The following is a 25561-nucleotide window of genomic DNA, read 5'->3' as shown; positions in this document are numbered from 1 at the left end:
TGTATGAATGATATCAGAAGAGACATTTAACAATGAGTATCTACAGCCATCTCTAAAGCTCAGTTGAATTTTACAAAAATATGCTGTATTTCCTATGTTTATATGTAAATTGCTGCACCAATTTTCCATTTTTAAAAACCAGCTGTGGCTTCAGACTTTTGCACATGTATATGAGCAGACAGTAAGACAACACCAGGGAGTCTATGTTTGCACTTTAATTTGTTGAGTTACTATATTATGCAATTTAAAACATTGTTTTTTCTATTGCTTTTTCAAATAAACACTCTGTAATTGCTCTAGCTTACTTAAATATGCAGCATGCACGATTTTCTCATTAATGTGAACTCAGCTGGGATGATGCATTCTAATGCCAACGACTGCTACAAAATCAGTTCTGGTAGTAAACCACCCAGCGAGTGCAAATAACATCATGTAATGGAAAGAAGCTTATTAAGTGTCCATACATTATTATTTAGCCTGCAGTGATACTTCTCTCATGCAAGACAAAAAAAAAAAATGCAGCTCATTTAAAATTTAGCAGGGTTATGACTTTGTATTGTACGAAACAAATCAAGTCCACATGAGTGCAAATGGCAAAAGAAAAATCAGCAGTTTAAAAGCTTGCAGGCATAGAAGGGTAAGCAGATGCTCTTCTGGATAAATAAACCTCATCACCTTGCGACTGAAATTTAGATATTTAATAATTTCCTTTGTGAAATCAATAAATATATCCATCCATCCATCCATCTAAATGTTCTGTTGGCACATAGCTTCAAACTGATTTTATTATTCTAATTTTGTACAATTTGGCATTTTAACCATCTGTCAGCAACACATATTGATAGAGTAATTACATTCCACATTTTCTATGGGTGTTGATGTGTCTTTTTGTGACTGGTAGGATCTTTTTCCAAAGGTAATTTTCCCTGACAGCAGCGCTTCATTATACAGTCAGCGCAGCATTAATATGATTCTGTCAATGTCGTCTTTCAGTTACATGAAAGCATGTCTCGTTTTGTTTCATTCTCTATTTTTTCCTCTTCTTCTTCACACACCTTCCTATGATCCTTGTAGTTGTCAGAAAGTATATATATATATATATATATATATATATATATATATATATATATATATATATATATATATAAATATATATATATATATATATATATATTTTATTTATTTATTTATTTATTTTTTCCATAGGCCAATGCCATGTGCGGGGAATTAATAGGAACATTAATAAAGTCACAGCCAGTTCTCACAAGCAAAAAAACCCAACCGTTTCCTCGTCCCATCAACTCTCTCTCTGTTGTCTGACTTACTCTCATATCTAATCCATTCATTCATGCTCTGTCTGAGCCAACTCTATGACAAAAGCTCTGGCTGATTTTCAACAGAAAAACACAGAAGTGCTGCCAAATGTTCCACTCCATAACTGACCGTATTAAATGGGATTATGTATGCTGAAATGTCACACGCACAAATGCAACTTACACTCGCTCGCTCTTGTAGCTTCATATCTAATGTTTTCCCCACCCCTTTCTTATTAATGATACAATGAGCAACTCACAGAATGCCTTCACGCACAAAAAAGGTGACAGACACGAGTTTGTTCACAGCTAACTAAATTTACATCTTTGCCAGCCACTGTAATGAGATTTCCTTCAATCAATTTAAACACCAACGAGGCCTATCAACTTCTGGCTGGTCCACTAGCGAAGTGCGTTCTGCTTTGTAGGCCTTAATTGAAAACAACTCAATTTCTCCGCTCCAGTGTGTTTGGTGGTTTCCTAATCACACACATACTTCAACTCTGACTCAGTGGAGCGCCAAAGCCATTTTAATAACCTAAATTTACAACTCCGACCCAATCATTAATTGAGATAAAGTTAGGAGACATGTAGAAATGGCCTCTCTTGTAGACGATTGAGTGTGGCCAAAAGAGAGTAAAAGCTGCAGCTGAAATCCCTGCAGAATTAGTCTATCATTTTTTACTATCCTTGTGTTGACATAGTTGAGTAAATACCAAAGTCGCTGGGTGATGCGAACGCTTGGACTATCAATCACTTCTGTGAATTTAACAAGACCAATAGATTTTTTGCCAAGATTAAGTCAGCGGTCTACGATTTGCCCTCTCAGGATGAAAAAAGGACATAATCACGTGACCTGGAGGGCTAATAGTCTTCACAACAAGCGAGGGTTTTGATTTTTGAGGGTTTATTATTATTATTATTATTATTATTATTATTATTATTATTATTATTATTATTATTATTATTATTATTATTATTATTTATTTTTTTATTAGTGACATTAAAGTAATGTAACTGTAGACTGGTTGAAATTTCCATTATTTCTCTTATTCCAGTCTTTATGCAACACTCAAAGTGCTTTCTTAGTACAAGAAGACTCGTTCACCCATTCACACAAGTGCCTTTTTTCTATGGTAAGCTCTTTTAACCTATCATTCAAACACTCACACTCTAGTTTCAGTGTCTTTCTTAAGGATGCTTTGAGACAGGAGGAGAATGGAACCACCACCCCACCTTATTAATAGACAATTTACTCTAACTCTTGGACTACAGATGCCACAGCCACATGAATTCTGGATCAAATTTCAAGATGCAACACTATTCTTTACTAACAGGGCTTTAACGTAGCCTACATAAAGAGTACTGCATGAATAAAGAGATGCTAAAATGGGTGAAGGTAATACAAATAGCACCATGGTTTCTGATTCTAACAGCTTATTACCCCATTTTCATTTCAACAGCAAAAATCTTGATGAGTTCATATTTATTAAATATGATAATATACATTTTAATAACTAGAATATCCATGTTCCCAGAAAGGATGACCCCACCATCTGTAATAACGATTAGCTAAGCCACAGGAGTGCTGGCACATTAGAGATGAAATCATAAGCCCTTAAGATGCAATGAAGGATCGTTTTGCACAATAACAAATCTGGGAAACGGATACAGGTCTCTGTTTGCTTATAAATGCCTCAGCTGTAATAATTAGTTATTGAATATTTTATGACTCACATTTGTTGACATTTATTTAACAGTTCATTATAAGTACTGAAACTGGCAGCAAAAGGCATAGATGCAAAGGCAGATGGAGAGGGTGAACAAAGAGGAAAATAAAATGATGAAAAGAAAGAGAAGACAGTGAGCCAGGAGAGTGAAATGCTTATGAGTAATGGCCTTCATTATCAAGGAGCCAGACAGAAGGGAAATGGAATGATCGCTCCCATCATCCCTGCTTGCTCTCCTTTTCCTCCCTTGCTCTTCTCGCTCTGTTTGTTGGCCATCCAGACTGTATCTCCTCTGGCCAGTTCTCTCTCGTCGCCGTTCCCCCCTTTTACGACCTCCCTCCTCCTCCCGAGACCTACTTCTGTCCAGCTGGAGGAGGTCCTTCATTTGTTACATACAGAAGAGGAGGGGGGAGACAGGGAGCTGGAGTTGGCGAGGAGGCATATGCAAAGTGGAGACTGTATATAGAGCGCAAGTGTAAGGAGAAATTCAGGATGGAGAGGAGGAAGAAAGAGACAGAAAGGCAGAAAATAGTATACTGTAAATGCAATCATACACTGCAGTTAGCAAGAAGAGTATTTAAATTCAGAAGTGTGGTAAACCCAGCAAACAGATGTATAGCTACAGACCATAGATCCGGTCATGTGAAAAAGTAAAACAGTTGTCTCTGGACTTTTTTGGACACATTTGGTTCTCTTTTTCACAGCACCGAGAAAAAAATGGATTTTTGATACACCTCATCCATTAAAAAAAGACATTAATACATGTGGTTTCCTTCTGAGGAAAAACTAAGAACTGCACAGACGGCTACTTGTCCATGACATTTATTTAAACTTCCGACCATTCTTTCATGCAAAAGTACTTCAGATATCTTGCATGTACTGTGCATTTAAAATCCCTCTATAACATATCATTGAGATTTAGACTTTGCCCTTTTTTCACTAAATCATTACATAACCCTCCATTGCTTCTGTTTGAGCAAGTCTTTGGTGAACATGTTTATTGTTAAACTGTAGTGTTGCTCTGATGGGGTTTTTTTTTTAACACACAAGCTTTTTCCTGGCACAGTGTCCATGCAGATCAAATTTGTGCTGTCTCTTTGTTAGACACCTGTACTTTGACAACAAAAGCTATGTCTAGTGGCAGATTTATACCTTTTCCTCCACTTATCCAAATCAGGATTGCAGTGGGACTGGAGCTTATCCTGGCTGTCATGCAGGGGGTGCAAGTTGGACAGGGCGAACACGGTGAGACAGACAAGCATTCACACCTACGGCCAATTTAGAATCACCAATTAGTCTAACAAGCATATGTTTGGACTGTGGGAGGAGGCTGGGATACCTGGAGACAATGCACAGGGGAAGCATGCAGACTCCGCACAGACTCAGTGTAGGGGAGGAGCCAAGCCTAAGATTCACACCAGAACCTTCTTCCGGAGAGGAAACAGCGCTAATCAGGCTCAGATCTTGCTAAGAAAATTGGACAAGTTTTGCTCTTGGGACAAAGTTTCCAGGGTGACCAATCTTGGATAGTTATTTGAAGTCTTGTATGTTAATCTCAAATAACTACTGAATAATTTGAATATTCCTTACCAGACTCATAGGAATTCTGTTTACATCTTGATATGATGACTCCCCAAAGAATCTCTAATCATTGGCACCTGGAATCTGATTTAAATTTTATGAATTTGAAAGTATAACAAATATAAGAGTGTCCTCGGTTTCTTCCATATAACTAATCTGTTCTTTAAGATTTGCTTGAATTATGAAACAAAGTGTAAATTTAATGCATCACTTGTTTCAGAACATTGCTTTTAACAAACAGCCATTGTTTCAAAGAAATGTTGTTCATTCAAATATGGGATGAATATGTTCGCCTTTTTTCAAGTTGTATCAGCCTTTTAATGTAACTGTCTTGGTAGCCTAAAATGTACTACTGTTCTTTTAATCTATAATTTATTCTTATGACTTCATCTTTCAGAAACTGCCACAAGGGCACATAATAAATTCTAATAACTGAGTATGCTATTAGGTGCATTAATATATTCAGCAACACAAGTTCTGTCTCTATCTGTTCATCATTTTTTGCATAATTCTTTCTTACCCACCCCATACTCTGACTTTCTCTCTCCACTTCTCTATTGATCATTCTGTTTGTATCCTTGCACAGCATTTGTCCTCCCAGCGTACTTTGTTCTATCATGTCTCTGATCTCCCCCCTTCTACTAGCTTCTCACAAATTTTATCCACCCTCCTTCTCACATGTTCACTCCCTTCTATCTTTTTTCTGCTTTGACTTCTGTGCACTGAGCTACTTTTTGTCCATATTAGTGCCTTTGTTTTGGTGCGCGTGGGCTTGCAAGTATCCGTGCGCGTGCGTGCATGCCCTGCCTCTCTGTGAAGCCGAATCGGGGGATTAGCTTAAAGTCAAGGGAGCGTGGGGAATCCTTAAAAATCACTCTTTGTGACCGATAACGCCTCTCTTCCGATCACTGCCTGTGTCTCAGCGCAGCCAGACCCTGCCTGAGATTGATCAATGACGTTACGCCAATTAGCAGTAAAACTCTGGAGGCGGGTGTAAGTGAATGAGTGAATCGATGTTTTATAGGATGCATGTCATGTACTGTATAATCTGTACATGACATGCATACTATAAATATATCACCTGCTGCCCCTCTCTGCTCTGAAGCATTTCCTACCGTATCTTTATCTCATCGCTGGACAGCAAACACTCAACCTCTGTCCTGTTTGCTCTCCCCTCTGACCGAACAGCTCTGTTTCTCTTCCATTTACTGTACAAATCTAAAAGTTGCTGTAATGTCATCATATAATTGCATATTTATTCTCTCTTTCCAATCCGAAAGACCCTGACAGATCCTATCCCTGATTCCTTCATGTCTCTTCACACTTCTTATCTTTCATTCTTCTCCTCTTAGTAACAGTGAACCCCATCCCTTTTCCAGAGCAGTTTCTGTTGCATCATTTAGCACCCCTGTGTCTCCCACTGCTATGTCTAGCCCTTTGCATTTGTGTGTTTGAGTGTGTCACTGTGATTCTGAAAATGTTTCAGAAGCTTTTGTGAGTGTCTACTTGATTGTTCCTGTGCAAGTAACTTTGTGTGAGTGTGCGAACTGTCAACCTCTGTCAGCTTTGTGAAACTGCCTTTGGTTGTCCTCAGGACACTGAGTGCGTAAATGGCTTGCACTCATGCAAATATGAACAGTCTCTCAGTGGGTGGACAAAGAGCCAGATGGGATTTTCACAAAGCTTTCTATTTAGCATGAGTCAAACATGTGTCTTAGGCAGGGCAACACATCACCGAGTGGCAGGACAAGGACAATGCAGTCTACAGTATTTGTGCCTCGATGCAAAGCCACTCGTACTTATCTCTGTTTGTTTTGGTGTGAACCACTAGCCTTCACCATCAGCACTACGCCAGTGCACCCGACGGGCTCCAAAGTTATGCTTTACATTGGGAAACTCACAATGTGGTCTGGTTTACTGGCTGAGCTACATCCCTGCCCTCATCCATAGCCAGATGCTGTGGCTAGTGACCGAAAGTATAAGACTGCAATTACAAGCAGCAGAGACTAGGTTCCACTTAAGAGTGTCTAACGTCTCCTTTGCCGGTAGAGCAGGTGCTCAGAAGGTGCACAGAGCAGAGATGATTCTCCTTCACACTGAAAGAAGCCAATTTAGGTTCGGGCATCTGTCCAAAATGCCTTCTGCCTACCTCCCAGGTGAGCTTGTTTTAATCATGTCCAACTGGGAGGAGATCCTCTGGCACCCCCAGAACATGCTTCTTTGTTGGCTTGGGAATGCCACAGTGTTTCCATATAGGAAGAGATGAGCTTTAGTGGACTCAATAGATGGATGAAACTCCCAATGAAAATACTAACATGCTGGTGATAGGGTGGCAAACTGATTGCCATGTCTTTCATCCTGGCTTACTATGTTACTACACTGACATGAACTAATTACCACTGAAAGGAAAGTACAGATGTGGTTCACCAGAATATCGATATTTCACAAACCTCATCAGGATTCATACCCTTAGACCATGAATATCTGAAAAAAGTTTCAGAAACATATGAAACAACATACATTGGTGCTATTGGCACAATAGTGAACACTATTATATATGTGAGAATAGGGAATATACTCTTTTGTATCAGCTCAGGTCAGAAACTGTCTTCAATAAGGATAGTGGTAAAAACTTTCACTAAGTGGGTTTTTTTATTTGCCCACCTATAGCGTGAATAAAAGCCTCATTTCCAGTAACTCACTTGGTCCTGCTTTAGAGAAAGGAGGCACAGTGGCTTCTATACCTTCCTAGATTGCATTAATTTTATTCCACCTATTCCCCAGTCTCATCTAAAGGTTCACCCACAAGCTGTGAGTCAGACGGCAAAATGAGCCACCCACAAACCCCTCCCTTCACCCCATCTGTCTATCTAAACAGCCAATTCAGGGATGGCACAGAAGGTACGTCAACTACGTAATAACTAATTATTTGGAAAATAAGAAGACAGATCTCTGTAAGCCTAAACTTAATAAGGCAAAGGAGTATATAACCTCTGTTTCAACATATGCTTTTGCTGACTCCTGTTGAGCCAGCTGCTACTGTGTGCAGACAATATCTAACTTGTTTACAATATAAATTGAGCTGTTTTCACTGCAATTGTCTACCCGTTGCAACCTTTTTAATAATCATTTTTTTGGCATCTTTCCTTTGCTTTCATTTTAATAAAATTTAAAAAAAAAAACTGGAATATAGTGCGCCGTGGTAAAAAATGTTTTTAAAAATTACATTTTTGATATATTTTTGCATTGAAAATATTTTAATGCTGAGGGCATCTTTTGTAATAATGGCCCTTTTGTGCGAGCATGAACACCAATAAATATCAAAGATTTCTGTCCTCCCACTCTGCTGTCACTATTTTCTGTCTCCACTGACTGAGTGTTTGGATAGCAGTGCATAAAGTGTTATATAAGCTTTGTTAAACAGATCAAGAAAATTCCCCAGGTCCCACCTTATACAGAAGACAAGCTGTGTTTCACTTAACTGGCTTCCTCATTACAGCTGATGTGTGCACAACCAGTGTAATGGAGCATAATCTAATCATCCTGAGAGAACTGAATACATAGACAACAATCGACAGTAAAAACGCACCAATATACACCAGTGCCTAAATATATAGATGTACAAATGGACCCTGAAACATTTTCTGAATGCGCAGACCACTCATTCTCACACACACACACACACACACACACACACACACACACACACACACACACACACGTATCAGACAGAGCTGGACGGCTCTCCCATTTGTTGAATAATGCATTAAGAGGCTTGTTGCCACAAGGAAATGATAAGCCTTGCTTCTCATGGTATAGAGGAGGTTTAATTATCCGGTGTCTGTGTAATCACATGGAAACAGCTTCCCACTCGTCTTTCATTAGGCCTTTTATAGCCGTTATAGCTGAGGGGGCACTGTTTTATGAATTATTGAACAAATTTTGTCGTGCACATGTACATCTTAAGGCCTCAAGGTTGCAAATTTTCTTCAAACCAGTGGTGAGACAGAGCAAATGTCCTCCGCTGGCCTATCTGGTCTCTTTCATTTGAGGAGTAGGAGAAAGGACAGGAGCTGTTGTGTCATGTGCTGGTTTTGGGTAAACACAGACAGAAAGCCTTAAAATAGATTTTTTTCTCTCTCTCTTTGTTTAGACTGTCTCTGGTGCTGGACAGATGGGATTTCATTTTGCACAAAGTGATGTGTGAAAGAAAACGATGCTCCGGTTGCTGTGCTTAAATGATACTGCTAAGAGCCGCCAGACACACATTCTGTATCCATCAATCAGCAGTGAAACAACTTCAATATGTAGTTTTTATACCAGTCAGTTCCGCTAAAGCTTTGCTGAGCATAAAAAAAAAAAAAAGGGGGGGGGGAGGGGGCTGAAAAAAAAACATGATCTGAGACATTTAGGTCACTATAAATTGCATGCTCCTGGGAGTTTATTTCCTGTGCAGTATGTGCTTGCTTGGACTGTACAAGCATAGTTACATCAGAAGGCAGTTCTCACGCCACTCCTGAATTATATAAGTTTTTCTCTGGTGGTATCCACCACAGTCTAAGATGAGGCGAGCCAACATTATGTAAATTAAACAATTAGTCTTCCTCTTTCCCACTAGACTAGAGCGCTTTAGGTGAAGCCCCCGCTGCTTGCGCACATTCCTTTATCTTGCTGTATGATACGTTGTGTGGATAGGTTCGCTGCACCACACTCTTCTGCATGAGCTTAGACACTGTTTTGAAATTACAATTTTTGTGACATATTATTTACTTCCAAATTACAACAAAATTATACTCAAAGAAAAAATATTTTTTTCCAAATAATTTTACTAAAGCATTTCATTATAATGTAATGTAATATAACACCATGCAAGTGACATGTAACATTAGTTACAGCAAAAATGGACCACAGTTGGCGTAGTAAGTAGTAAGAATGCTTCATGTTTAAATGCCTTAATCACACAGGTCTAGAGGCTGGTTAGCGATCATGTAGCAACCACTGGTTGGAGAATACACATTTTTCCTCATGACCAGTGGTTTTGAGTGGTTGGTGGCAGTTGCTGTGAATTTGATTGTCAAATCCCTCTTCACGCAAGCCTTTCAGAGACCTGCATGGAAGTGTATTCTGTGACAGATTGGCGAGTGGTTACAGTTGTTAGCCGGCGCAAAATTGAGTGCACAGGGGCATTTGGTGCTACATCAAAACATCCTTGCAATTGCTTTGATTGCTAGCAGGTTGCTAGGGTCGCCTGTAGCTTGCATGGCAGACATAAACTTGGGTGCAAATACCAGCAAACTACTCATCAAGCAGTGATGAATGACTGAAAAATCTGACGCAGTCTGGAAATAAAGGTTTCACTTGAAATGTGTTGGTTGCAGTGGTAAGGTACAACTTTTGCTTTGAAAGCAAACATTCCCTATTTCCAGAGAGTGTCGCCTTTTCTCGTGCTTCACTCGGTCACAGTAAAATGGGGAGTATTTGCAGTATTTCATTCAAACTATATACAACTGTGAGCAAATCAATCGCAAGAAGGTTTTCGGTACAGCACTCTTTTTGCAAACAATCACAAGTGTCAACCAGTTACCTACAGCAACCACTCAGGCATTTCTTTGTGAACAGTGACGGCCGGTCGCTAACATGTCTCAAGGCCTGTGTGACTGAGGAATTGCTATTTTATATCCAAAAGAAAGAGAAACTTTAAATTTCTGTATAAAAATGTCATTAAAATGAACTGACAAGAGTAAACTGTAACTGACTGACTGCGCTGACCCTAAGGGTACTGCAAAGTGTGTTGACATAGAGGGGGAGGGATCTTAAATTTGTTTTTAAGATCCCTCTTGATGCTAAATTGCCCACTGGCCTTTTTAATTCTGAAAAATAAAAGTAACAATATAAGCAAAAACACTTCAGAGTTATTCACATGCACTGAAAACACTCCTCCGCATTGCCTTTGGTTTGTGTGTGTGGACATCTTCATACCTGGATGCCCTCTGTGCCGGGCTGCTGCAATAGTTTGACGGTGCGTGTGTGTGCTGTCTTCTGGCCACGGCCGTCGTGCCAGGTCAGGTTGCTGCCTCCGGCGTGACGCGGCAGCTGGTAACTCAGCTCCTCAGCAGACACCGTGTGCTCCAGGGAGGCACGGCAAAAACTGAAGCTGGACGCCGCTGACAAGAGAGCAAAGAAGAAGAACCAGCAAATGAAACAGAAGGAAACAAGCAGAGGAGAAATAATAGCTACTGATAAGCACTCACTTTGTATTTTCTTTACGAAAGGGGTTTTCATAAGGTCCATGGACTGAGAAACAAGAACATCCAAACCTAACAAAAATAAATGATTGATAATCCTATAGGAGCTGAACAGGAAGCATTCACCCCAGATTACATGCTGAGTGTTCTGATTCTAGTACAGCTACAAACAGATGGCTGTTTTGGTGATGGTGGTGGGCAGCAGTGCAACTACAGTGTGATCTCCAATTATGCTGAGTGCATATTCACAGAGGCACCGCATGATTTCTGGAACTGTGTCTCTCTTTCAGATTAGTCCTTGATTATTTAAATCCTACTTCATGAATATTTTATTTTTTTTTCTTTTTCTATCTTTACCCCCATTCCCTGTCAAGACTAAATGCTTGCTATGAGACACTGAAGCAGAAGTTGTCAGTGCGGGGTCAGAGTATAGTTCTGTGAAGGCCAAAGGGCATCTTCTACAGTTCACATCAAGTTGAATGAGCTATTTTACTGTGGTTAGTCATCTGTAGCCATGGATTTATTTCAAAGCGTAGACACGCAGTCATTGCTCAGTTTACCTAAGCATTGATTTAATGTGATGTAATGCAAATAATAAGAGGCTAGGCGGCAGGAGGCAGTAGAGGGGTAAAAAGGTCAAGAGGGTGTGTAAACAGAAAGAGAATTGATCACAATTAACTGGTTAACATAGTCATTTTGCGGTAATTTAAAAAAAAAAAGATTGATAAGAAACCTGCTTATTAGTGGTAAATGAGAAACCTTGTTAACATTCAACAACTAATATTTTGTAAATCATTTATACGCTCATTCTTGATTATTTTGGTTCAAACAAAAATGAAACAATATTTAAGTTTTGACTGCAGGCTCTTTGCCAGCCGAGTGAGATTTGTTTAATTTCCATTTTGTGGTATACTTATTCAAGTTCTCATGAATGCAAACATCAAATCAGACACTAACATGGTTGCAGCTCGGTACATTTAGGCAGTGTCAGAATGGGGAAGAAAAGGTGATTTAAGGGACTTTTAACGTGATATAATTGTAACAGATGGTCTGGTCTGAGCATTTAACAAACTGCTGATCTACTGGGATTTCCCCCCATCTTTACCATCTCAAGAGTTTCCAATGACTGGTCATAAAAAGAGAAGATATCCAGTGAGCTGCAGTTCTCTGAGTGAAAATGCCTTGTTGATGCCAGAGGTCAGGGGAGAATGGTCAGACTGAGCTGACAGCTAGGCAACAGTAACTCAAATAACCACTTGTTACTACCAGGGTATGTAGAAGAGCATCAGAGAATGCATATGTCAAACTCTGAAGCAGATGTTCTACTGGTATGTGTCCATTCCTGTCAGCTAAGAAAAGGAAACAGGCTATAATTCACACACGCTCACCAAAATTGAATAACAATGGAATAATGTTGTCTGGCCAGGTGACTCTCAATTTCTGCTGCAACATTAGGGTGGTGGAGTGAGAATTTGATGCCTGGATACACTAGAAGAAAGCCAATGACTCAATGGCTCACATGGATCCTAAAATGTCTATAATTATACAAGATCAACATGGTCTTTTGAACAAGTCACCATCAAATGCGGGATATACCAGGATGCTCTGTCACGACTGCTGTTTGGCAAACGGCCTAAAAAACACCCTTAGCCAGATCATCAGCCAGACTGGCTACAGATACCGAATACAGAATGGAGTAAACATTAACCACCTCCTCTACATGGATAACATCATGTATGTTATAAGTTAAAAACGATATAAATTCTAGGACTAGGATCAACGACATCAAAATGCCATTTAGACTGAAGAAGTGTAGCTGGATCGTAACTAAGAGAGGGAAAGTAGTCTGAACTGAGGGGAATGCACTACCAAAAGGCAACACTGCAGACATCAAGGACAGATACAAGTACCTGAGAATCCCACAGACAAATGTGAAGCACTTGAAAAGGGACCACATCTTTGCTGCAACCACCAAATACCTGCAGGGAATAAGGCAAGTCCTGAAGAATCAGCTGAACGGGAAGGATAAGATCTGGGCAATCAATACCTACATCCTACCACTCATCAGATACCCTGCTGGGATAATCGGCTGGCCAAAGGAGGTGATAGAAGCCACCTACATCAAGAGTTTCACCACAAATGCAGCAATCTGTAACTATAAACTAAGTGGAAGGATGGGGGCCGAGGACTAGCGTGTGTCCGATCCACTATCCAGGATGAGACAACGAACATCCATGACTACATTAGAAAGATGGCCACAAGTGATCATATGCTTAGTACATACAATGAGAAAGAATAGGAGCAGCATCAGGACCCATTATGGAAAGACAGGTCTTGCACTGTACATACCACCAGCAGATAGAAGAAGTGGCTGCAGCACAAGTATAAGCTCTAAGCACAAGCTCGATAGAGGCACCAAACACAACCCCAGGTGCAGGCTGTATAAAAATGTCCCTGAGACAATCCAGCACATAACAGCAAGGTGCAAAATGCTAGGAGGCAGGGCATACATGGAACACAATCAAGCAACTGACATAGTATACAGGAACATCTGTGCTGAGTATGGCCTGCAAGTCCACAAAAGGTCAAAATGGCACACACCCATAGGGTTGTTAAGAATGACCAAGCTAGGGTCTTGTGGGACTTCCAGATACAGACACAACTGGTGATGGCTATTCAACTGGAGACAGTAGTGGTGGACAAGCACTTCTACTTCGAACCACAAGTTTTATCTGACTATGTAAAAACCGTTAGTGAGATGGAGACAGACTTGTTGATGATAGAAGTAAAAGTGGAATGTGGAATAATAAATGTTGTATTCACTACTTATTGATCTGAAAGTCTCTTTACAAGAGAACAACATCAGCACATGCTTTGAGGGAACAACAACAAAAATTCAATCTTCTGTGAATGATTTCTTAAATTCTTTTCCTCATTCATCCAAAGAGAGAAGGGAGAAACTGAACTGGGCTGAATCTGATCTTTCTGATGTGTTCATCTATCAGTCTACCAATTTTCTACATTTTTTCTGTCTTTAAGGGACTTTTGACACTTGGTCATCTTGAAAGAAAGAAAGAAAGAAAGAAAGAAAGAAAGAAAGAAAGAAAGAAAGAAAGTTCATTAACTAACAAAGGATTACAATCTTTCCATTTCCATATTAGAATTAAATAAAGGCCTGCTGAGACCTGCTGTATGACAGCTGAAAATGGTGGGAAACAGCTGGCTGCAGCTCCGAGTCGGGAGGGGACACTTTTTTTTCATCCTACACGTCGGTCGAAGTGAGCAGTGGTGAATACAGAATTCACACAGCCATGATGGGAAGACTAACAAAAGGGGGTAGAGATGAAAAAGAAGAAGAAAGACCTGTCAGGAATCACTGATGTGTAGCCTTTTCTGCTTCTCTCCCTTCGTGTACGGTTTTCTCCCTCTGCACTCTTGTCTTGCACTTCACTCCTGCTTTCCCCATTTCTGTATGCTGCCACTTTTGTGTCTTCTTAAGCAGTATCTTCCTTGTTTCCCATCTTTCTTTTTCTCACTCACTCTCTTTCAGCTTTCTGGTTGTCAGCTCTTTGGGGTTGTCAGGAAAAACCAGGCCCAAACCTGATGTAATTACTGCCAGTCAGGGGGAGGAGACAGGAGGAAGAAACATGGGAAGCTAAGTGCCTCACAACCCTAAAGACCTGCCAATCTCACAAAAAGAGGCAAGAGAAAGTGCACAAGCAAGACAGAAAACAAAGTGAGGCGGGAGAGCCAAGCTGCAAATTAGCATCAGATTCATGCAAACCGATCAAACTTTATAAAGGTGAAAGAGCTCCAGAAGAAGGCAGGGAGACACATTAATAGACCACAGAACAACTTAATTTTACAAGCTGTTAAAGAGCAAGCTTTCAAGGTAAAAGATGTAGCAGACCTTTCACTTTACAGACATCACTTTTAACAGGATCATGACTTCCCTCTTCCACTGAAATCCCACCTTTGCCACATTGCCAGGCCTCACCACTTCCGTTACGTACAAATGAAGACAAACTGCTCATTCTGTGGTTTAATGGACTTGGTAGGCTCTCCCTCCTGGGACAGGATACTGCAGAGAATTTAAGATCAGGCAAAGATGATTAAATATCCATACCTTTCAACTGACATCGCTTTTGAAATGACATTGCACCATATCCCTCTACTGCTTGCTTTTAGGGACGCAAAGCTTTAAGACCATGCACGTGCACTATCATCTATCTGTGTTAAAGCCCTTCAGATCTTTATGATCTGGGGTGATTACCACCCTTACCATTAAAAAAAAGGTGTTATCAGTCACCTTTACTTGTCTGTCTCAGCTTGAATTTGATCTGACTCGACAACCGCACTATCTCCACTGTCCTATTTGTCACTATCTGGTGTTGCATTATCTCTCGCTGCCCTTGCTGGTGACATTTTTTCACTTCCAGCCGAGGGAGTGTTGAGAACACAACTAATGATGGAGGGTGGATGGTGGGAGGCAGAATGGAAAGACAAAAGCAAGATATGTGTCTTGTGGGTAGCTGAAAAAGAAGATACACAGTGATGGAGTGTAATTTAAGTCTGTACCTCCAGCTTCACATACTGAGAAAAAAGGTATGTGTATAGTGAAGGTGCCAAAATCAAGGGCAAAGTGTCGGACAGGTGTGTGCGTCTGTTGTGTATGTGTGTGTGTAGAGGACAGGTAGGTCAATATGACTCAGCCCAGTGAAGTGTAACCTCATATCACCTCCTCTTGACGGAGCAGCATATCTGCTGTGAGAGTGGCTGCTAACTCTCAGAGGTATTTCCTTTTGAAAAGGTAATTAAGCTGTTAGGTACAGCACCCAGGAAGGTCGTTCCAAGCCAAATCCCTCAGTAGATTAACATGGCGTCACCGAACATTGCTCATTTGACTCTAAAAAAGAGCATCTAAATTAGTCCATGTGGACTCTTTTGCTGTGTAGGCTTTTTGTTGAAGTTTGATTTCTGCATAACCTTGGCTTCAACTTTAGGATGCATCTGAATATGTGTTTGCTTCATCCTTATGCATGGAGGAAGAGGCAAGTGATCCGGTTATCCACCTTATTTCAGGCATCACAGAGACGGTGCCACGGTGTATTTGAGCAGCATGATATTGGCATCGAGTACCTACCCACCAAACACCTTTTAGTCAACTCTAAGATAAAATTTCTATTTGCAGTCCAAGTTTTATATAAAAGAGGAAAGAAAAAAAAAATCACAGTTACCCTCATTTCTCTGTAATCTTCAAGCGGGTGAAACTCTATCACACAGTGATTTCATGCCTGTATAACACATTAAACTTGGACTCCTAAATACAGCATTCAGCAGGCCAATGCTGCCAACACATTTACCGATGATCCCAATTTGCTGGTCCTATAGCATGTTAGAGGTAAAGCATGGGGCTATTTACATCTCATCCATTCCACCAGACCCAGTTTTAACCCCAGGAATGAGCCATGAAATTACTTCATTTGAACGAGCAGGAGGGGGGGAGGGGAGGGGGGGGGGGGGGGGGGGGGGAGAAGAAGAATCTGGTCGCAGCTTTAATAATAAATATAAAACCCAGGACCCCAGGGTTTTTCCCATGATGCACTGCAGTCTATTATCCGCTGTGACACGAGACATTGTCACAGAGGCTGGGGCTGAGGTTTACTTTTCACAAGCGATCAGTGTCAGGGGAACACACAAACAGAGAAATGGTAGTAAACAATGGACATCCACGACACAGGCTCCAAGTCCCGTCATCAACTCTGATCAGGGCACAGACGAGAGAAATGCCAACTTAATCTGTGTGTCTGATTGTGGGTGTTAGTAAATGCCAGCATACTCATACATACATTAATGGGCCTCACAATGCCAGGATGCATACTCATATATTCACACATCTGTACAATCCCCTGTCTGTATTTGTTTAAGCCAGAGGATCTGAGTCAAGCTGCAGAGAGGCTGTATATATGAGGCTGGATTCTGGATTCAAACTGCAGGGCAGTTATGGCTTACAGTGCACAGTGCAGCCAAGAACGCAGCTGGGGTTGCCATTTCTGTTATGATTTTGCCAGTGAGAGCTTGCACTACCCTGAGAGCACCTAACAGAGAATAACAAAAGCTGGTATAGGAAATGCCAGGCCAGCCTTGGTCTCCTCTTTGCAAGCAGTGGTGTGAGAGAGAAGCTCTGTAATGGTCCCGCATTAAGGACAAAATGACTTTTATTCTCTAACTCTAGCCACCACCACACTCTCACAGAGACAGACAGAACTATTGATTATCAATCACTGTTTTAGAGAACATACAATTACAGATCACTTTAGATAAAACAGGCACAGACACAGACCACCTAACTCCTCCAATCGAGGTCACTGGCTGTCATATCCACTCCTGTTCAAAGGAACTTCCTACATGTTTCACACAAGAGGAAGAAAACGAAGGACTACTAGGAAGAGGAGACAGGATATAAGGGTCTGACACGGCCATGCTCTCTTAAGTGGATGACGAAAAGTAACCCAGAGTATAGGGAGAAATAGAACGTCAGGGAACTAGGCGAAATGGCAATTTATAAATGAAAGAGAATAGATGGTAAATTAAGCTTTAGAGAAGAGTATTAAAATTAATTGCACCAGGAAACGAAGGGGGACGAAGAATGAAGGTGTGAACTGCTAAGAAGATGAGTTTGTGGAGATCATGCATGTCTATTGTTTTCTCCCCTTCACAGCCAAGCTCCTGTATGATGACATGGGAGGACAGATTAGATCTCACTGACAATCAATAATCCAGACTGAATGTCAGAGGCAGAGGGAGGATGAGGAAGGACAAGGGGGAGGAGATGAGCTTGAATAATAGAATTTGAGTTGTGATCAGGGCTGAGCAAACCAGGGAACAGACAAGATGCTTTGTTATAAACAATTTTATAGTAACTACACCCTGAAATGAAACTTAAAACCTGACTTTGGCAATGCATAACTATTCTGGTACCCCTGTGTTTCATTGCAAAGTGATGAAAGGAGCAAAAAACAGCAGCCTGAAAACAAGGATGCTGCTCAACGCTCAACACAAATGTGCATGAATTTGTTTTCTGTGTATAAAGAAATGTAGTTAAAATCATCAAACTGCCTATTTTGAATCTTTAATTCTGTTACTGTTTTCACATTGTTGCAAACTCAGGTCTCTTAATTGTTCCTGGCTAAAAAACTTTGTAAGCTGTGCCATCATCACCGCCTCCACCTTCAAATGTGGAAACACTCATGTGTTGTTTCTGTAAACACACCTCTATTATTGCTTTGAGAGTACATCATGATGTATTATGTCGTTGAGGTAAGAGGGCTTGTTGTATGGGTCTCATTTTAAGCCCCATATTTTTACACTTGACTCCGCCGTGGTACAGTAGCTTTGTATCGTTCACACTTTAAAAATAATCCTCATTTATCTGATACTGGACCTTTCTGCAAACCTGTAGCTCATCATCATGCTGTGGCCCCACAGCATATCAACTCTCTCTGACATCATACAAATCCAAGAGTTGAAAAATAAACTTAACCCAAGAATAAGAAATAGTCTGAATCCTGGCCTGATCTCTTTATTTCAAACTTTGACCATATGTAGTTCCCTTTACATTATAAAATGGAAAAGATCCTAACATAAAGGCAACTACAGTAAGACTGTAGCAAGCGGGTTGGTTGTAGTAATTAACTACAGAAAATTATCCTTTGAGCCATTAGCCATTTTCAGTGAAAAACTCAGTGTACATTAACCGCCTTGCACCAAATGCCAGATGGCAAGTAACAAAAGGGTGTGATATTAATAGTATACAGCATTATCACATTCTGTGAATCTACTTCATCAAGCTTGTGTGAGTGTGGATGGGTCAGAACTGGCTGACAGAGACCTGGCTGGCATGTGAGGACACTACCCAGCAACTGAAATCACATTACCATGTGAATCTTTCAAATACTGAAACTAAAGACATTGTAGATCTATTACTACTTCACCTATACGGCCTACATATACAGTGGGGCAAAAAAGTATTTAGTCAGCCACCGATTGTGCAAGTTCCCCCACTTAAAATGATGACAGAGGTCAGTAATTTGCACCAGAGGTACACTTCAACTGTGAAAGACAGAATGTGAAAAAAAAAATCCATGAATTCACATGGTAGGATTTGTAAAGAATTTATTCGTAAATCAGGGTGGAAAATAAGTATTTGGTCACCTCAAACAAGGAAAATCCCTGGCTCTCACAGACCTGTAACGTCTTCTGTAAGAAGCTTTTCTGTCCCCCACTCGTTACCTGTATGAATGGCACCTGTTTGACCTCATCATCTGTATAAAAGACACCTGTCCACAGCCTCAACCAGTCAGACTCCAAACTCCGCCATGGCCAAGACCAAAGAGCTTTCGAAGGACACCAGGAAAAGAATTGTAGACCTGCACCAGACTGGGAAGAGTGAATCTACAATAGGCAAGCAGCTTGGTGTGAAAAAATCAACTGTGGGAGCAATCATCAGAAAATGGAAGACATACAAGACCACTGATAATCTCCCTCGATCTGGGGCTCCACGCAAGATCTCATCCCGTGGGGTCAAAATGATCATGAGAACGGTGAGCAAAGATCCCAGAACCACACGGGGGGACCTGGTGAATGACCTGCAGAGAGCTGGGACCAAAGTAACAAAGGTCACCATCAGTAACACACTACAACGGCAGGGAATCAAATCCCGCAGTGCCAGACGTGTTCCGCTGCTGAAGCCAGTGCATGTCCAGGCCCGTCTGAAGTTTGCCAGAGAGCACATGGATGATACAGCAGAGGATTGGGAGAATGTCATGTGGTCAGATGAAACCAAAGTAGAACTTTTTGGTATAAACTCAACTCGTCGTGTTTGGAGGAAGAAGAATACTGAGTTGCATCCCAAGAACACCATACCTACTGTGAAGCATGGGGGTGGAAACATCATGCCATGGGGCTGTTTTTCTGCCAAGGGGACAGGACGACTGATCCGTGTTAAGGACAGAATGAATGGGGCCAAGTATCGTGAGATTTTGAGCCAAAACCTCCTTCCATCAGTGAGAACTTTGAAGATGAAACGAGGCTGGGTCTTCCAACATGACAATGATCCAAAACACACCGCACGGGCAACAAAGGAGTGGCTCCGTAAGAAGCATTTGAAAGTCCTGGAGTGGCCTAGCCAGTCTCCAGACCTCAACCCCATAGAAAATCTGTGGCGGGAGTTGAAAGTCCGTGTTGCTCGGCGACAGCCCCAAAACATCACTGCTCTTGAGAAGATCTGCATGGAGGAATGGGCCAAAATACCAGCTACTGTGTGTGCAAACCTGGTAAAGACCTATAGTAAACGTTTGACCTCTGTTATTGCCAACAAAGGTTATGTTACAAAGTATTGAGTTGTATTTTTGTTATTGACCAAATACTTATTTTCCACCCTGATTTACGAATAAATTCTTTACAAATCCTACCATGTGAATTCATGGATTTTTTTTTCACATTCTGTCTCTCACAGTTGAAGTGTACCTCTGGTGCAAATTACTGACCTCTGTCATCATTTTAAGTGGGGGAACTTGCACAATCGGTGGCTGACTAAATACTTTTTTGCCCCACTGTATGTACCGTTTACTGTATGACATTTTGGCAGTCTGCAGTAGGCATCCACTTACATAATGAATCCATAGAGTAATCATTACAAGCCTCAAGTGTCACACGGCAACCAGTATCAGTGTTTATGTACATGTTTGTAAAATATTATTTAACAAGCTGTAGAGAACTACAGAGGTAACACAGATCAATCTGCCTATTCACAACTACTCGACTGCTATCATTCACAATGTGTGAAAGGCTTTGACAAATGTAATCAAATTAGCCTCATTAGGACTTAGAAATTAATCAAGGGAAATTAGACAAGGCATGAAAATTTACTTGAAGTGCTCAGACCGAGCAAAGCGTGGTATACATTTTCAAATACTCGTGACAGTGGCAGTGGCAGTGGTATCGCCAGGCAGATGTTATAATATTATAACTCAAACATGCAGAACTGTCCATCCAGAATTGTACACTTTGCTGATTTAATTCCATGTTTAGAATTCACTTTTTCAGATGTTTCAGAGAGAGACCAAAAAATAATCCAAAATAATGATGGAAATGAAATGACATAACGTCTCTGCTAAGAACAAAATTGGCTTCTTAAACATGCAGTGTTTGTTTACAGCTGTTCCCTGAGTGGCAAAACATCCTCAGTGAGTGGATTAACGGATGCTTGGGTGCAAAATATCAAAGCTCTGAAAAACTCAATTTCCTCCTCAACTTACAACCATGTCCTCGATAAAGCCAGCAGGAAATTAGTCATTTAACAGGTTATCGCAAAACAATGGCAGCATTCATCTCAATGTCAAAATATTATCTTTTCATTTAAAGAGCAGTTTAAGCCTATCACTGGAACCAAGAGCTATAAGCCAGATGGCGTGCTAATGAACTCTAAAGTGGTTCAAGCAATGAGACTAATAGGTTTTCTCGTTATTATTGTTTTGTTTTTTCCTCTAAATTGAAATTAAAGAAGCAATTTGAAAAAGCAAAATGCAGTATGGTAGTAGTTCCCAGTTCACACATACCTTCAGTGATAGCCAGAAAGGCCGTCCGGCAGGGATTCGCTAAACTTTGTCTGCTGATCATAGAGAAATCGTCTCTTTATACTATTACACGATAACTCCATATGGAGGTGGTGATCATCCACAAGGGTTAAAAGCTCCTGGAGTGATGCAAGGGAGTCTGTGCACAAGCTGCCACTCATAAACACACACACACAGTGGCCTACAGTGGTGAGCATGAGCCGCACTTATTTGTGATTGTCATGTGGTCTGTAAATCAATGCAGTGTACTCACACTGCGGTCTGGGTTCAGTACTCAATATGTTATTGAGTGTCCTTAAAGCTTTACTGTCACACAAACCCCGCTTTTGCTTATGTATGTCAGCACTCATGAAGCCTTCACCACATATTAGAGAGGAAACATCGGAGTATAGCGTGGCCATAATAACCATTCGATAACACACAATGTACAAGCACACACACACACACACCCACTCACACACACACACACTATTCTGCATAAATAAACACAAAGGTTATTGAACACCAGAGGATTTGCAAACAAAGAGGTGAATAAATGACCATTGTGAGCATTAGTTGATAATCTGCTCTACACCATCCCTGAATCCACACAAAGACGCCAGGATGAGGGGATAAAAGATGATAAAGAGGAGGGGGGAGTAGGCTTATCAAAAGAGTGGAGAGCTGGTGTGGGGGGAAAAAGAGATAAAAGTTAATGCTCTGCAGAAGCTAAGAGGTAAACAGAGAAAGACAAAAGAGCACAGTGAGGCGAAAAGGAAAATGTGCCAATGAATCTGGAGCTGAGATAGATGGGTCGAGACTGAAGGCTCCAGACAGTGTGTTAGTTTGCAAGCAGCATGAATGATTAGAAACTCAGCAATAGGTGGGGATAGTGTTAACACTTCTGTCTGCCAACTGAAATATAACTGAGCGCTTTGAAGTTTTAAAAGTTTTATGCAATGCTCATGTGATGCGATCCAGGAGGCTTCTTCTAATCTTTCCTGGAGGGGAGGGAGGGAGGGAAGGAAGGAAGGAAGGAAGGAAGGAAGGAAGGAAAGAAAGAAAGAAAGAAAGAAAGAAAGAAAGAAAGAAAGAAAGAAAGAAAGAAAGAAAGAAAGAAAGAAAGAAAGAAAGAAAGCAAAGGCTCCAACATGGGGCCACACAAAGAAGCTCAGGCAACACCTCTAAGGCAGGTGAGTGGAGAATTGCAGCAGAACCACTGGCAAAAACAATCAGACATAGCCATGAAATTACTCTGCTCTTTTTTTATCTGTGCATTAGTAGTGAGACACAGAGCATGTAAACCTTTGCCCGCTTTCTTCATCCTTTTAAAGTGTGCCATTTGAGTTTTAAAAAGATGCAACAAAACCAAGGTTTTCGTCAGCAGCCGCAGCAGGTGTCTTCTGCGTGAACGTGAGCTGTCTGCCTGCACCATCCTGTACGGATAGCTTGGCAGAAGCCCTCGCGGAGCTTGCTTGATTTCAGTATAGCAGCATGACAAATTAGCTCACACCTGGGGGCACTCGCCCATTCTCTGGTCTCTGTCGGTCCTTGTAGTCCCACCTGTCTCTGTAAGTCTCTGTACCATGTTGAGCTGATTGGGGGTCTGTCTCTCGCAGCCTAATTGCCATGTTATCAGCTCCACTCCGGCACTGCCACTTCGCCCAGGCCTTTCAGTCAGGTGGACATGCCAATTACTGCTCTTCTACACACACACACACACATACACACACTTGTTCTTGCTCACTCAAATAGCTTCCGCAGCAGCTGATACATAGCGGGTAGTTTGGAATAAAAAAGGGGAAAGGAATCAAATCTCTGCACCACCTCTATGTACACATGCAGAAAAATACACACACCAAAACTAATAAAGTCTCAGCAGGAGTTTCTTGTCGGGGCCAAAGATCCCCGGGGTACCTTTCTACTTTCTCTCCTGTTAATCCTTTACTCCAAAACACACACTCTGTACCTATTTCATTTCTTGCCTTCCTTTCTTCTTATGGGCATTGTTCAGCAGTTTGAAATTGCATGCATTCTCTTTGTTTCCTTTCTAGGAATGAATTGACATCAGTGTCATGTCTAGAGATTGGCAGTAGATGGAAATGTCTCTCTCCATCTCCTACTAGCAGCTCTAAAAGGTCCAAAACCAAAATGTCAAAATAAAAGCAAAGTTGTGGAGTTGCACTTCAATTTTCAGACTGTGTATTATAACGCATAATAAACAGTCCCTGTTTTATGGCATTTGGATTAGTGGTTCTATGTAGTCTTGCTGACAAATTAACACACACATACACACACACACGCACTCAAACTGCAATTATCACATATGCATTGGTGGAGGAAATAAAACTGTCAAGGTTCGAGCCTGTGATGAAAATCCTCATTTACCGTGACCCTCCCTGAAACTGAGAAATAGAAGCACATGGATAATATTTATATTGCATTTCATAGAGAGGCAGTGTAATTGAATGGGCTGAAATCCACAGCTACAATAGTAATAACATCTTGAGAAGAAACCAAATTCTCTGCTGCCGTGCTCTGTGTGTTGTTAGTGTTGCAGAATTGCCTCAGTGTCGAGCCAAGTACAGGCTGTAATGCACAACATCTGCCTAGAATTCAGTATTCTTTTCATTTCACCTGCCCCATAGATGAGGGTGCCTTTGCCTGCCTACACATCCTGCACTATACACTGTTCTTTTGATGCATTTTCCTTTGGTTTGTTTCACTTATAACATTGAGCTCGTACTAGTGCATCTCAAAGAGGTAGAATATCATGAAAAATGAATTCTGTTTTTGTAATTTCATTCAAAACAGTAAATTATTCTGTATTCAAGTGAAGTAACATATCAAGTGAAATATTCTCTCTTTTTTTAAAAAACAAATTGTTGATTATGGCATATAACTAATAACTAAGGGACCAATCAGCCAAGACTGTACAGGCACAGGTGTAATCTTCAAAAAATGGGTTTTATTATACCCCAAAAAAGACGTTACTACAAAAATTTACAGTAATGGAAACAAACTATTTTAAGGACTAAGTAGGCCCATAAAAGAGGTCAAACAAAGAAAACAAGAAAACAAAATTCTACTCAAAAAATACTTAGCAACTTATATAGTAACTGAATAAACCATTTTAAACATCAAAAGAGAAAAACCACAGACACAATAGCTAAACACATTGCAAGAGGACACCCCATTCTCCTGTGTGGTCACCAGATGGTTAAGTCCATTTGTTGGCCTCTGCACTTAAACCAGCTCTGCCCTCAGCTTCCTCTTTTACTTAAACCAGGAAGGACTGGAGCAGCAGCCAGGCAACTCAAACATATACCCATAGTATCCTGACAAATGCAAACCAAATTGTGCACCATCATTTGAATTATTGCGTACTGTTGTCATGTATTAAAACCAACTAACCAGATTAAAACCTTGTGCTGTATAGCTTCAGTGGCTTTAAATTAACTTCATGCAAAAGTGAGATAGAAAGGTAAATTTGAATATTGCCAGAGTACTTCAATCACTCTAATGGAAATCACCAATCGAGCAACTCATTTTACTTGAATATTTCCGTCAATAAAGAATTGACTGTTTAGAAATATCTAGCTCTGACAAGCTCCTCTGTTTGATCAGGTGTGCTGGTCTCCTCTTCCTCTTCACAATACCCCATACAGTAAATTCTCACTGGTGTTCAGTTCAAACGAGTTGGCTAACCAATCAACCACACACGATCAACAAACAATTTGGTTTTGGCACAGAGGGCAGGCGCTAACACCTGCTGGAAAAGGAAGTCAGCATCACCATAAAACTTGCCAGCACATGGAACCATGAAGTGCTCTAAAATCTCCAGGCAGACAGCTATGTTACTTTGGACTTGATAAAACACCGTAGCCCTGCAGCAACACCAGCACATTGCAGCACGTACACACAGTACATTAAAAACCTTGGCTTCTGTGTCTCTCTATGACTTTGATTTCCAATTGTAATACAAAATTTGCTTTTATCTGTAAAGAGGACCAGCGATCAACAATTGAGTTCTTTTACTCCTTAGCGCAGGTAAGATATTGTCTTTCATTTGGGTG

At 40.8% G+C, this 25561-nt stretch overlaps 1 protein-coding gene across 2 annotated transcripts in view; it reads right to left on the bottom strand.

Annotated features, from left to right (window-relative positions):
• Window positions 1-25561, bottom strand: part of samd10b (sterile alpha motif domain containing 10b) — a 54180-nt gene that overhangs the window by 17146 nt on the left and 11473 nt on the right. Inside the window, exons 1-2 of one of the 2 annotated variants that reach the window (XM_087833680.1) lie at window positions 21489-21656; window positions 10604-10788 (exon numbers count right to left, since the gene is read on the bottom strand). In XM_087833680.1, coding sequence (XP_087689806.1) covers window positions 10604-10788; window positions 21489-21549 — 246 coding nt within the window. In that variant the 5' untranslated portion in view covers window positions 21550-21656. Of the gene's footprint in view, window positions 1-10603; window positions 10789-21488; window positions 21657-25561 lie in introns of those variants that run through there. The other variant, XM_006796329.3, reaches the window with a different exon arrangement.

The sequence above is a fragment of the Neolamprologus brichardi genome, chromosome 20 (genome assembly GCF_056152115.1).
Source record: "Neolamprologus brichardi isolate AB-2024 chromosome 20, ASM5615211v1, whole genome shotgun sequence".
In the NCBI taxonomy this organism is placed as follows: domain Eukaryota; kingdom Metazoa; phylum Chordata; class Actinopteri; order Cichliformes; family Cichlidae; genus Neolamprologus; species Neolamprologus brichardi.
The sequence above is the reverse complement of the archived record's forward strand: the minus strand, read 5'-3'. Positions and strand labels throughout refer to the sequence as shown.